Below are 13,935 nucleotides of genomic sequence, written 5' to 3'. Positions count from 1 at the left end.
TAATAATCAAATAAAACAAAATACACCGTTGGAGAGAAATATGCAAATCATGTATCTAATAAAGGAACTGTATTTAAAATTTGAAAAATTAGTATAATTTAATGGTAAGACAAATAATAGAAAAAAAATCAGCAAAAAATTTGGAGATTTCTCCAAAGAAGATACACGAATGGCCAATAAGCACTTGAAAAGACACTCAACATCATTAGTCATTAGGGAAATAGATGATGGTTGCACAGCTCAGTACATTTACTAAAAATCACCTAAAATGGGCAAATTATATGGTATGTAGATTATACCTCAATTAGGTTATCAAAAATTGTCCTCGACCTTTTGCTAGATTGGACTGGCTGGCTCCTGCTATTGCGGTGGTGACCCACTTCATTCCCATCCTTCTGACACTCTTACATCTGGAGATCTTCATATTTCTCTAAGTTCTTCCACCTCGGTATGTAAACCTGGGCCTTTCTTATAATCTTGCTCTCTTTTTTTTTTCCTTCTACCTTCAGTTCAGCAACATGAATGTGGATCCAGTTCAGGCCCAGTGCCCTCCTTGCCCTGAAGCACCCAATTCTAGGGACTCTTCTCCAATTTCTGAGATTTATGGGCCTGAAGAAAATTATGCATCCTTGCATGTCATCTGCTGAGACACCCTACACGGAGACCGTCTCTCCTCTTCCTTCCTCCATGGTCTGCTTATTCAGGACAGCTTCGTTTCTTCCACCAGTCCCAGAGTAAAACCACTACCCACTTTTGTAGAGGAGAGCACAGTGAAGAAGGAAGATATAGCCCAGGGCAAGAAACAGAAGATCAGAACCGGGTTCTCTTAGACCCAGCTATATGTACTCAATGACAGATTCCAGAGACAGAAATACCTCAGTCTCCAGCAGATGCAAGAACTTTCCAACATTCCGAACCTTAGCTATAAGCAGGTTAAATCCTGGTCCCAGAACCAGAGAATGAAATGTAAGAGGTGGCAGAAGTGGCCAAAGAACAGCAACAGTATGACTCAGAATGGCTCAGCAACTACAGAATACCCAGGCTTCTCTTCCTATCACTGGGGATACCTGACGAACACTTCTGGAAATCTTCCAATATGGAGTAACCAGACCTGGAACAGCCAGTCTTGGAGCAACCATTTCTGGAACAGTTAGATCTGGTGCCCCCAAGCCTGGAATAGTCAGCTCCACAACTATGGAGAGGAATCCCTGCAATCCCAGATCCAGTTCCAGCAAAATTCTGTCAGTGACTTGGAGTCCATCTTAGAAACTGCTGGGGAAAGCCACAGTGTAAAATGCTTTATTAAATATTTTTTGATATTAGTTAATTAATTAATTAAATATTAATTAATGTTACTTAATATTTAGCACTTTATTAAAGTGCTAAGCATCTTAGTACCCAGCAAGTAATAGGTTTATTCCCAAAGTACTCTGTGAACACATAGCCTGAAGATGTGTGACATGATGAGTATATTATTCAATCTCAGTTTGGGCAGTGGCTGTATTACTTCTCTTACGATTTGTCTTTTAGGGCCCTGTATCTCTGCCTTGATACTGTATCTCATTATGCTTATTGTTTCAACTGAGAAGGTACGATTGGAATCTAATCGAAGAGGTTTCAGTAGCATTGGCTGCTATGGACAACATGATAAAAGATGCTTCTGGCTACAAGTAACTAGATATAACACTAATTTGGATATCTTCAGGTTCTAGAATCCAACTTCAAGAATAGGAAGTAAAAATACAAAGGCAAATGATGAAGGATTACTTGTATTTTCTGAGTTTGTGAGGCTTTACTTATTAGTAACCTCAAATGTTATGATGAAGGGTCAAGCTATAATGTGCTTCATTGGTTTCCTCTGCCCCCTGTGTTATTTTACTACAACTCCTAATTTCTTCGTTATTCTAGTTATTTGTAGAAAGATGTTTTGTATTTTAATGTAGCATGGTAATAGTATCAGTTTGGCTGGTTGGTTTATAGGTTTAAGTACAAATAAATAAAATACCCACTTAAAAAAATTGTCCTCAACACTATCACCCTCCTACCAATGTATCACCCTCTCTTTTTTCTCCTTACTTAAAAAGTAGGGTGCTAGCCACTTGAGATATAAATGTCCCAGGCCCACCCTACATCTACTGAATTTCTGTAGGGGGAGATCCTGGCATTAATTAAAAACCAAAACCTCCCTGAGTAATTCTGTTGTCTGGTTGACAACAGTAGTCTGTGGCAAGACTAGTACCAACACACAATATCAGCACCAGGAAACAACAAAACAAAGAAACTGAATGGGACATTTAGTAACCTCTCCAAGAGGAAGTGCCACTGTTGTGTGCAATGTTTGCATTTGTCTTCCCAAAGCAATCACCAAATGTCAATAGAAATGTGTATTAAGGAGACAGTAGAATCTCTTGACAGATAGGTCCTATCTACTCAATGCTGAAACCCAACTGTCAAATTTTATTTTAATCTCTGCAAGCCTGATTCGAACACTCATTATCCTTTTCTCTTAGTTCGTTGTTTCTGGTTTGTTTTTCATTGACAGCTATTTTAGACCTTAGAGACCCAACAACATACGTTACTTACCTATTTACTCATGTATGGGCTGTACTTTAAGAACAAACTTCCTGGGTAACAAAATGGATTTGGCCATTATGTAAGGAACATTGTTTAACTAGAGGTCACTACAACCCACAGTAAAAGCCAAATGGTTGCTACCTAAGGGTAAACATTTGATTGTAGCACTCTAAAAAATTGCTAATATAGGACAAAAACTATGGTATCTGGAGTACAGCTACCCAGACCTGTTCCAAGTATCTTAAGAACTCTTCAGATTATGTCTATAAATAAAAGTGTTTTCTTTATACTACACAGTGAAAGCAATAGATACATTTGTAAAAAAAAAAAAAAAAAAAAAAAAAAAAAAAAAAAAAAAATCCCTACAGTATTTATATGAGAATTACTATCTACAGTATATTAAGAATGGGGCGCCTGGGTGGCTCAGCTCATTGGACATCTGACTCTTGATTTCGGTTCAGGTCATGATCTGACAGTCCTGGGATCGAGCCCAGCATTGTGCTGATAGCACAGAGCCTGCTTGGGTCCTTTCTCTCCTTTTTCTCTGCCCCTCCCCCATTCATGCGAGTGCTCTCTCCCTCTCTCTCCAAATAAATAAACTTAAAACAAAAAGAGTAATATAAATTGGTAAGAAAAAAAACCTTACAAGTCAAACAGACAAATGGATAAAGGACAAAAATAGAATTTTTACAAGAAGAAATATAATATGGAAAAATACTCGTGTTCACTATCAAAAATGCATATTAAAACACTTTATTAAAGCTACTAAATCAACCAAAAATATCAAGTAGCTGGTGCTTGCAAGGCTCTAGCATACATTTTATACATTTAAAAAAAATGTTTTTTATGTTTGAGAGAGAGAGAGAGAGAGAGAGAGAGAGAAACTGTGAATAGGAGAGGGGCAGAGAGAAAGGGGCACATAGAATCTGAAGCAGGATCCAGGCTCTGTGCTGACAGCTCAGAGCCCAACGCGAGGCTCGAACTCACGAACCACAAGATCATGACCTGAGCCAAAGTTGGATGACTAACAGACTGAGCCACCCAGGAGCCCCTTTATACAACTATTTTAGAGAGCCATTAGCTATATTCCAGGAATCATTAAAAATGTCCTTATTCTGTAACTGAAATATCCTACTTTGGGATTTTGGGGATCTTAAAATTTAAGAAGTTATCTATGGGACCCGGGGTGGCTCAGTTGGTTAAGCATCTGACTTTGGCTCAGGTCATAATCTCATAGGTCGTAAGTTTGAGCCCCATGTCAGACTCTGTGTTGACAGTTCAGAGCCCAGAGCCTGCTTCAGATTCTATGTCTCCCCCTCTCTCTCTCTCTCTCTCTGCCCCTCCCTAGCTCACGCTCTGTCTCTCTCTCAAAAATAAATGAACATGAAATTTTTTTTTTTAAATAAGTTACCTAGAGTAAGAACTTGATACAAAGACATTCACTGAAGTTATATTAATAATAAGACTGAAGGATTAGAAGCAAATGTCCAACAGAAGTAGAATAGTTTTAATAAATTATGCATCAAAAGTAATAAAGTATGTAGGAATATGAAAAATGTTTTTGATTTGTTAAGTGAATAAGGCAGAAATGTGGAACTATAATCTAGAGTTTCAACTATTTGCTAAGAGATACAAAGATAAAAGACACAGTTCCTATTATTAGGAGCTCTGTTTAGAAGGAAAGACAGACAAGGTAACAGACAAAATACAACAGGATAATGGCTATGACAGAAGCTTGTACAAGATGTTACAGGGGTACATGTGAAGGCAACCCATCTTACCCAAGGGGAAGAGAAGATACAAAGCTGACTTCTAAAAAACAAACAAGAATTAACTAGTTGGAGAAGAGGATAAGAGAAAGAAAAGAAACTGTAGGTTTAGAGAACAACATGTACGTGCAAAGGCATGGGGAAGTTAAGAGTCTGGCACACTCGCACAGTTGTAAGAAGCTCCACGTGGAAGGAAGGCAGAGTGGAAGGGAGGAGAAGAGCAAGTAATGGTAGGCAGAGGTCAAGCCAGCTCAGGAGAAACATAAAGGGTCATGCACAAGACTTTAGATTTGATCACGTAAGCAGCGGGGAATACAGCATTCTGAAGCGAGGGTGCACGCAACATGGTGAGATTTATGTTTTTAAATGTCCGTTTTTGGGGGCGCCTGGGTGGCTCAGTCGGTTAAGCGGCTGACTTCGGCTCAGGTCATGATCTCGCGGTCCATGAGTTCGAGCCCCGCGTCAGGCTCTGTGCTGACAGCTCAGAGCCTGGAGCCTGTTTCAGATTCTGTGTCTCCCTCTCTGACCCTCCCCTGTTCATGCTCTGTCTCTCTCTGTCTCAAAAATAAATAAATGTTAAAAAAAATTTAAAAATAAAATAAAATAAAATAAAATAAATGTCCATTTTGGGGCGCCTGGGTGGCTCAGTCAGTTAAGCATCTGACTTCGGCTCAGGTCATGATCTCATGGTTTGTGAGTTCGAGCCCCACGTGGGGCTCTGTGCTGACAGCTCAGAGCCTGGAGCCTGCTTCAGATTCTGTGTCTCTCCCTCTCTCTGCCCCTCCCATGTTCATGCTCTGTCTCTCTGTCTCTCAATAATAAATGTTAAAAAAAAAAAAAAAAATTAAGTGTCCACTTTGGCCAGAAGTCCCATCAGTGCTGCCTAAGGTGAAGTGTAGGGGTACAAAGTGCCACTAGAGAACTTTTTGGGGTGACAGAAATTTCGTTCTTCTTTATATTTGTCAAAACTCAAACTGTAGGCTTAAAATGAGTGGGCTTAAAGTGAGTTAAGATATGTAAACTATACCTCAAAATTTGATTCAAAAATACAATAAAATAATCACTCTAGCAGAATGGAGAATGGATCAGAGGAGAATGAGATGGAGAGATGAATTGGGATGTTTCTGAAATAATCTAGGCAAGAACTGATGAAGGACAAAACTGAGGTTGTGGGGAAGTGGAGGACAGTATATTTGAACAATATTAAGAAGGTAGTAAAATCAATCAAAAGAATGACTGGATACGGAAGGGCAGGACACAGTCAACAGTTAAGGCTGACTTTTAGGTTTCCAGTTTGGGTGAGTAGGTGATGGTGAGGAGAAAGAACAAGGTTAATGGAAAATGATACTGAGGTCCATTTTGAATATGCCGAGTTTGACAGGAGACACATCCGGAGAGAAACGCTGGAGGCAGACAGATGCACACACAAGTCAGGAGATATGATATGGGGAGGCAACATCATGGTGGTCATTGGTGACAACTATGTAATCTGTTTTGTGTTAGAATGTGTGTTATGATGAAAGGGCACACTGAAAAGTGAAGAGTTAATTTCATGAAATGATTTGGGTTTTCCCTCTCATTGTGTTGTTATAAAGCTATTTGCATGACAACATTTTTAAAGGTCATCACTGGCTTAAAGGTAAAATAACAAACAACAACAACAATGAACACAAAACAAAGGGAGAACCTGATCACACAAACCTTTCACAGAACTCTACTGCCTGAACTAGATCATGATGTTTGATCCCTTCCCTAGCTGAGGAACCAGTAGCCCAAGGCAGTGGGGAGACGCTGAGGCTCAAAGGAGGCGGGCTCATAAGTGGCCTCTGCACTGCCCAGATGAAAAACAGGACCATTTCAACAAAAGAGATTATTAGGAAAATTCTACACTTGTGTGAACATGAAGCCATGTAGCTCAGGTGTGCTTGGTGTATTTATCAAAACCTAGGGGGAAAAAGTGGCTGTCACACTTTTGACCACATTTAAAAGATTTTCAAAGGCCAATTACCATTAGCTTTTTACTTTTCCCAAATTTACATTAAAAAAAATTTTTTTAACGTTTATTCATTTTTGAGAGACACAGAGAGACAGAGTATGAGTGGGGCGGGGGGTGGGGGGGCGCGGCAGAGAGGGAGACACAGAATCCAAAGCAGGCTCCAGGCTCTGAGCTGTCAGCACAGAGCCTGACATGCGGCTCGAACTCACTGACCATGAAATCCTGACCCAAGCTGAAGTCGGACACTTAACTGACTGAGCCACCCAGGCACCGCAAATTTACATTTTTTATAGAGGAAATTTATACCTATTACAATGGGAAAAAATCAAACAACATACAAACATACAAAGTAGGAATCATTTCATTTCCCGAGCACACGTTTTTCCATACCGGGTACATTCCAGGCCTTGAAGATGCATTCTGCAACCTCGAGTCCTGGGGTGGCAGATGGTCAGGCATCTGTGGCTCAGACCCAAAGTCTTTCATCTTCTGAAGCTGTTCTTTCTGTTCCCTGTGAACAAATAAAATTGCCATTGTACATTAAGGCATGTTTACTCCAGACCCAGTGACTACAACTGATATCAAAGACAAAGAGATCTTAAGAACCCTGTTCCAAAACCCTCTATGGTGCCCCCAGGGCATCTCCAGGGTAACACTCTCTTGCCTTTATGTAGCTAACTGACTAGTCTTCTACAACCTATAAATGACTATAAATTACTAAACCTATTCAAGGACAGGTTCCACAACCTGCCTCATTAGTCTATTCTAAAATAGCATCTACTGGTCACCTTTTTCTTTCATTGAACAAAAAGTTCTCTCACTATTTTCCTTGTTCAATACTCTCTCGCTAGATGAGAAGTTGCAAACTGGTGGCCAAATACGGCCTACAAAGTTTCTTGTTTGTTTTTTTTTTAATTGGCTTTTCCATCAGTTTTTAAAATCTGAATTAGCTGCCGTTATTTACGAAGCAAAATATTTCACATATAAATTCAAATTGTAAAGAGATTTGGTAACAATGGGTCTATGTCCCCACATGCCAACAATCAGCTGACTGGAGTAATGGCCGTCCACTTCAGATGAAGCGGGTTGCTATAGTCCTCACCACACTCGGTAGAGTTACCCTGGCCCACTTTCATTATAGTTACCTGTCTGGTTCTTGTGGGCACTTCAGTTTATGGCCCAGTGAGAGCTAATGTCAGTCTATACCTTTAAAAACAATACTTCATATTCCTAAAAAGGATTCATGGAACTCTTCATGCTTTTCTTGAATTCTCTGGTCCAATTCCTTCCTTCCTTTCTTTTTCTTTTTTTTTTTTTTTTGAGTTTTCCTTACAATGCCCACCATAAACAGGTGTACATCTACTACAACCTCTTTAGACTTTTTACAATTTTCTTCTTACACTGGATGTAGTGCCCCAAATGGACACAAACTAAGGGTCAAAAAAGTTTATTTTCTACCTCATGTAAATGACTTCACACCAATACAACATAGCTTACTTGTATTCAACTATGACAATTCTTATCCATCACTTCATATATTTTAGTTATGCTTATGTTGCCTAGAAAGAGCTTAAAAAAAGGATGATGAAGAAGAAGCACCTTTTATCAAAAGGTTTTCTATACAAAGTAATAACGGATGAAAAGGAAATTTTAAAAAGAAAAGGAAAGAAAACTTGGCAGTTTGGGAACACTAACCAGCTTGGTGTTCTCCATAAACAGAACAGATTTTAGAGCTGGACAGACTGGGTTCAAATTCTGGGTTTGCCACTGATTAGCCAAGTGGACTTAACCTCTCTGAGCTTTAGTGTCATCTGTGAAGTAGGGTATGTCTACTTATCATTGCAGGCCTTTGAGATAAAAGGATCTGAGACCGGAAGACTGAGACAATGTAGGCTAATTATTAGCACAGTGCCCAGCACATGGTGGGTGTTAAGTTAAAGGCGTCTGTAATTTGAAAGTGAATGGTGTGGTAACTAAACGTTCTCTATCATGCTTTCCACATCTTCTTCATGAGTAATCTGGAAAAGTAAAATCTCTCAGAGCATATCTTCTATAGACAGAAATCTGTTGTGTTGCCTGAGGCACCGGATCTTCCATCTTTACCTACAGGGATTTTTCCTCATTGTACTTTTCTAGTCATAAAGCTTCAGTTATAGTTTCAATCGGTACAATCCACATAAACCAGAATTGAAAAATGAAGGAAACACAATACACTGGAGTATGTCAAAACCTAACCATTAATTTTATTTTCTCAAAACATTGCTCATTCCTAAGAACTTACTCAAAAAGCTTACAATCTATCAATGACTGCTAAATTCTTATCTCAGGACATAGTTGGTTTAGGGATTGAATGAACATACACAAAGTATTCAGTATTCAGTACAGTTCCTGGCACACAGTAAGCATGCAATGTTTCTTCTTCTTCTTCTTTTTTTTTTTTTTTTAATTGTTACTCCCTGGGAAGCATTAGATAGATACTTATACATAGGTGATTTTAAATCAAGAAATCCAAATTTTATTCTCCATTTCACAAAGAAAATATTTGATTATGTAGAAATAAGTAACATCCTCAAGTAGAGATATCTGCTTTTAGTTATAAGGAAAAGATAAAACACCCCAGAAAGAAAGTATCAGCAGTTAGCCAAATCTGAGGACGCTTTCAGGTAAACCATTCTGAGCTTCAACAGAGGAAAAACCTTACAGCACTTTCCAAAGTCTTATCAAAGATAAGTGAATATGAAGTCTATAAGATCTAATACCAAAGAACAAAATGCCTCCTGGGGAAAAAAAAGGATGTTACATATGAGCTCTGTGAAATCCAGAGCACTGGAGAGTTGAAGTTTGACACTGAAACATGTACAGGCATGATATGTCAGCAACACATCTATAAAAGCCAAGAATGGCTATCAAACTTTCACATTTCAGGACATAAGCTTACAATTAACACAGTTCCAAAATACATTTCCTAACCCTAAAGCAGCACTGAATGGCCAGAAATATAAATTAAAATTTACAAGAACTTGAAGCAAAACGATTCCATTCACATACATCGCATCACTTTAAAAAAGAGCAGTCTGAATGCGGTTTTGACTAAAAGAAAATCTTAAGTAGTCAACTTACCGAAGCATTTTCAGTTCTTGTGCAGCTTTCAAAATGATTTCGTGCTGCCTCTGACTGAGAACCATTACCCCTCCAAGGCCTTGGTCAGAGTCTAAGTTTGTATCCGACCCCATCATTTCAGAAGAATGATGTGAGGAGGGCATATGTTCCGCCATGGGGGAATGTCTATCCACATCAGATGGGTACCATCTGTCTGACAACCGTTCTCTTTCCCAGTCCATTCTGTCAGGGATATAATCTCGCTTTTCCCGCCATGTATCTCCTCTTTCTGGATACTCTCGGATCCTCAACTCACCCCTATCACGAAAATCTCGATCATACCCATGGTCTCGATTTCTTTCTTCTCTCCATCTATCATCCCGATATCTATCCAAAGGTGGAAGAGGTGGGAGGGGTGGTAAAGGTGGAAGAGATGGAATATCCCGTTCACGAAACTGTGATTCTTGTTCATCCAGTGGTCTCCCATAATCTCTGTCCCACTCATTATCCAAATTTCTATCATACATATCCATGGGTCTTCCAATCCGATCCACATCCCTGTCCAAGTCCCTGTCCATTTCCCTGTTGTAGTCCTCATCCATATCCTGATCTCTCTCCCAATCATCCCACCAAGGGCCTCGTCTATCTCCATCATGAGATCGAGATGGTGGTGCTGAGAACCTGTCCTCTCTGTTATATGGGTCTAGTGTATCATCTTGATAGTCACGTTCGCATTCTCTCCAGTATCTCTCTCTATCCCAATCATCAAGTCTTTCTCGTTCCATTGGAGCATTTCTACCATCTAATGGGAACTCTTCATGCCCTCTCTCTTCTCCATGATTCCATGGAGCTCTAGGAGGCTCATCTCGGTGATATGGATACATTTTTTCCCCACCATCTCCTGGTTCTGGTCTAAATGGACCTCTGTCACGACCAAAATCTGGTCTTCCCAGTCCCCTTTCCCTACTGCCAGGCCCTCGAGGTGGTCCCCTCTCCCTACTCCCAGCTCTTCGTGGTGGTACTCTTTCCCTACTCCCAGCCCTTCGTGGAGGTCCTCTCTCCTGACTGCCAGCCCTCCGAGGTAGTCCCCTTTCTCGGCTGCCAGCTCTACCCCGGTCCTGGCTGCCTTGCAGACCACCTGGCATTTTCTCCCGACTGCCTCCTGGCCTCACCAACCCTCTGTCCCGGCTGCCTTCTCCTCTGCTCATCTTCTCTCGACTGTCTTCTCGTCTACCCATCATCTTATCACGAAAGTCTTCTTGCTTGACCAACCCTGGGCCACGGCTGATTGCCTGACCTCGACCTCTATTTACTAGTCCTTTATCCCGTGTGTCTTCCATTCTGCTTTGCCCAGGACCTCTGTAAGATGAGCTGCTGCCTCGATTGCCTTCTAACCTAGTATCTCTGTTATCTGGCCGAGGCAGCCCTTTATCTTGGTTGTTTTCTGAATGGGGCAGACCAATACCCAAAGGCTTAAAATCATTATCTGCAGTTAATGATGATGATGTTGTCACTGCTGCTCCTCCCTCCATCCCCCCTGGTTTTGAGGGAAAAGTAGATTGAGTAGGTACAGGTTTATTTGCAAGGGGTACAGGCTGAGTAACAGCTTGGGCTTTGTCCATTTGAGTCTCCATACTTTGAGAATTCTGGTCCCAATTAGAAGGCTCTATGGGCCCTTCCGAGACTTCGCTTTTAGGTGGCTCTTGTTGAGAGTCGCTTAGATTCTCATTTGACTGAGCCGCCTTGGCATCCTTTATATCTGCAGCAATGGAAAATGTAGCTGACTGCATTTTAAAATTCTTCTGCTGGTTACTATTGGTGTCTGCTAATGGTTCTTTGTTTCCTGAAAGAGGTTCTGCTTGTGACTTAGGTTGCTGCTGATGTTGCTGTCCAAAAGCTGGCTTGGGGCCTTTCCACTGTGGTCCACTCTGTCGAGGACTGAGGGATGTATTGGGGGTAATATAAAACTGAGATGCTGGCCCCCGGGGAATCATTCCCCATTTGCTTTTAGTGCCCTCTGTTGGGTGACCTTCATATCTGGGTCTTGGCCCATCGGGGCGATTTCCTTCAAAACGAGGCCCTTTGGGTCTCGGTCCTTCACACCTTGACCCTAAATCCTCAAATCTTCGAGGACCATCAAATCTACAAGTAAAACAAAAGATATTACTCAAGACAGTAAAGCAGAAAAAAAAAAATATTCTCCATGTAAGAATATTTAAGGCAATCTTGCCTTAGAATCTGTTTACAAAAATGACTCTTTCAGTCATTAAATAAATCCTGAGGTATCTATCTTAGAATCGGTATGCTAAAGTGGCAGTGCTCAGAAGGTCTTAGGACAGGCTTTGGAAATCATGTCAGTATTATTATCATCCACTCCAAAACAACTCCTGCAGCAAGTCACTGATACACTAAATTGTTAAAAAGCAATCATAAGTATTGTGACTTAGTACACAGAAAAGCCCACTCATCTTAAATGGGGGAAAAAGTGCCACGGCTAACTCTGAGAGTATTTTCAGAATTAAAATATAACTAAAATCTTAGTAGGAAACAACTAACGAGATAATATAGGATGATTATAAATATTGTTGGAGCTAACATTATCACCTGGACTACTGGACAAAAATTCAAAAAGCCAGTAGCCAGCTATATCTTAAGAATGTGCCCTAATATTTTAAAGTCTGGACAGTGCCCTGACAATTTGCTACGGACCCACTCGCCCATTCAGAAAATATTTAGACATTCCTTGTCTATCTAGCTATACTACATCTAGGGGATATACAAATAAAACGTCATCTGTGCCTCAAAGGGTTTACAATCAAGGAGAAAGAGAATCTAAGTATAAATAAATGCCCAAAGGTGCAATGACAGAAGTCTATCTGCATACAACAAGGGCAACAGAGGAGCGGATGGTCAATTCTACCAGGGTAAGGGGGGAGGGGGTGCTGTCCAATAGAGGCTTTATATAATAGATGATGCTTAAATTAAGTCTTGAAAGACAAATTCTCTGAGGCCAGGCTAACAGGGTGTATTGGGAGATAAGGGAAATGGGTGGCAAGGACATCTAAGGAAGCATTATGAGGAAAGGCAGAGAAACACACACCAGCAAAGCACGTCTGGAAGTGCAAACATGGCTCAAGCAAAGAGAGTAGGAAAGCTGGGAAAGGAGTGGAAAGGTAGGGAACAAAGAGATAAGGTAAAGAGTAGGCAAGAATCGAGCTCCAGAAGACTTTGTACACTCTGTGTGGCAGGGACTACTGGTGCTCCTCTAATATGCATTCCCCCTTTTCCTAAAGTATCTGAGCTTCTTCATTCTTAGCTGGACACAAAGCTAGCAAGACTAAAGATTCTCTTTCCCAAACTCTCCTGTAGCTAAAACTTGTAGACATGTTCTGGCTGGGCTGAGAGTGAAAATGACCGACAGCTTCTTCCGGGTCATAGCCTCAAAGGGAAGGGCACATCCTCCTCTTCACCATCTCCTTTTCATTCTGGCTCTGACATGGTGGTGAAGCATCCTGGACCATGTAGATAAGGGCAATATACTAGGGGATGAGAAGTAACAAATCAGAAGGAACTTGGATTCTTGACACTGTAGAGTCATCACGTAAGTGCTAAAAGAGAGTAAGCCTTTAACTTATTAAAGCGTAGGACTTCGGATCTCTGTTACCACCAATGAATTAATTCGGCTGGGTAAGAAGTTAGGAATTACCTAATGAGACTTAGAGCCACTATCGATGGTCTGATTTTTAAAAGATTCCTCTAGCAGAAAAGTAGCAGATAGGTAGGAGAAGTTTACCGTAGGTTGTTTCCACAATTTGAGTAAGTTAAAGTGAAGCCTGTTCTAAGGCAGTGACTGATATGAGGATGTAGAGAAGGAGGTAAAAGTGAAAGATGTGAAGAAAGGTAAAATGGATAGGACTTTCTAACAAGTGAAATTAAAATGATAATAGAAAGGGAAAAATTTAGGACAATTCCAAGTTTCCTGGCTTAGGCGACTAAATGGATGATGATGCCTTTCATGATTTTAATGAGAAACAGAGAGTTTTTCTTTCATTTGTTTGGGAAATCAATGAAGAATGCTAAATTCAGTTTCAGGAGAATATTTCCTATCCCTGTTGACATTAGGCTTTTTGCTGGTCTGGAAGTCTTAGTTTCAAAGGAAGAATGCTTCCATCAGGAAACACCACAGTAACTCCATTAAATTCAACTTGAGACTGCCACCTGGCTACTTGGGTTCTGAATAAACAGGCCAAGAAAGAAGTAACTACATTGGCTGGTAGTGATTGGTCCTGAGTTGCAAGGGGATATTGGGTCACTAGGACACAATGAGGGTACGGAGGAAAATGTCTGGAATGGAGAGCCTCTAGAACACCTCTTAGCGCTTGCATGTCCTGTGATCAAAGTCAATCGAAAACTACAATAACTCAATCCAGACAGGACTGCCAAGAGCCCAGACCTTTCAAGAATGAAGGTTTGGGTCACTCCACTAGGCAAAAAACG

General features: G+C 40.6%; 1 protein-coding gene and 1 pseudogene across 3 annotated transcripts in view; one reads left to right on the top strand and one right to left on the bottom strand.

Annotated features, from left to right (window-relative positions):
* YLPM1 (YLP motif containing 1) overlaps nucleotides 1-13,935 on the bottom strand; it is a 75,227-nt gene that overhangs the window by 33,394 nt on the left and 27,898 nt on the right. For all 3 annotated transcript variants that reach the window (XM_078448018.1, XM_060620277.3, XM_060620276.3), the window contains exons 5-6: nucleotides 9,460-11,580; nucleotides 6,730-6,850 (exon numbers count right to left, since the gene is read on the bottom strand). In XM_078448018.1, the coding sequence (XP_078304144.1) occupies nucleotides 6,730-6,850; nucleotides 9,460-11,580 (2,242 nt within the window). The remainder of the gene's footprint in view (nucleotides 1-6,729; nucleotides 6,851-9,459; nucleotides 11,581-13,935) is intronic.
* Nucleotides 519-1,551, top strand: LOC132668473 (homeobox protein NANOG-like; annotated as a pseudogene).

Source organism: Panthera onca, chromosome B3 (assembly GCF_046562875.1).
Source record: "Panthera onca isolate mPanOnc1 chromosome B3, mPanOnc1 haplotype 2, whole genome shotgun sequence".
Taxonomy (NCBI): Eukaryota; Metazoa; Chordata; class Mammalia; order Carnivora; family Felidae; genus Panthera; species Panthera onca.
Note: the sequence above shows the minus strand (reverse complement) of the source record. Positions and strands in the feature narration are given on the sequence as shown.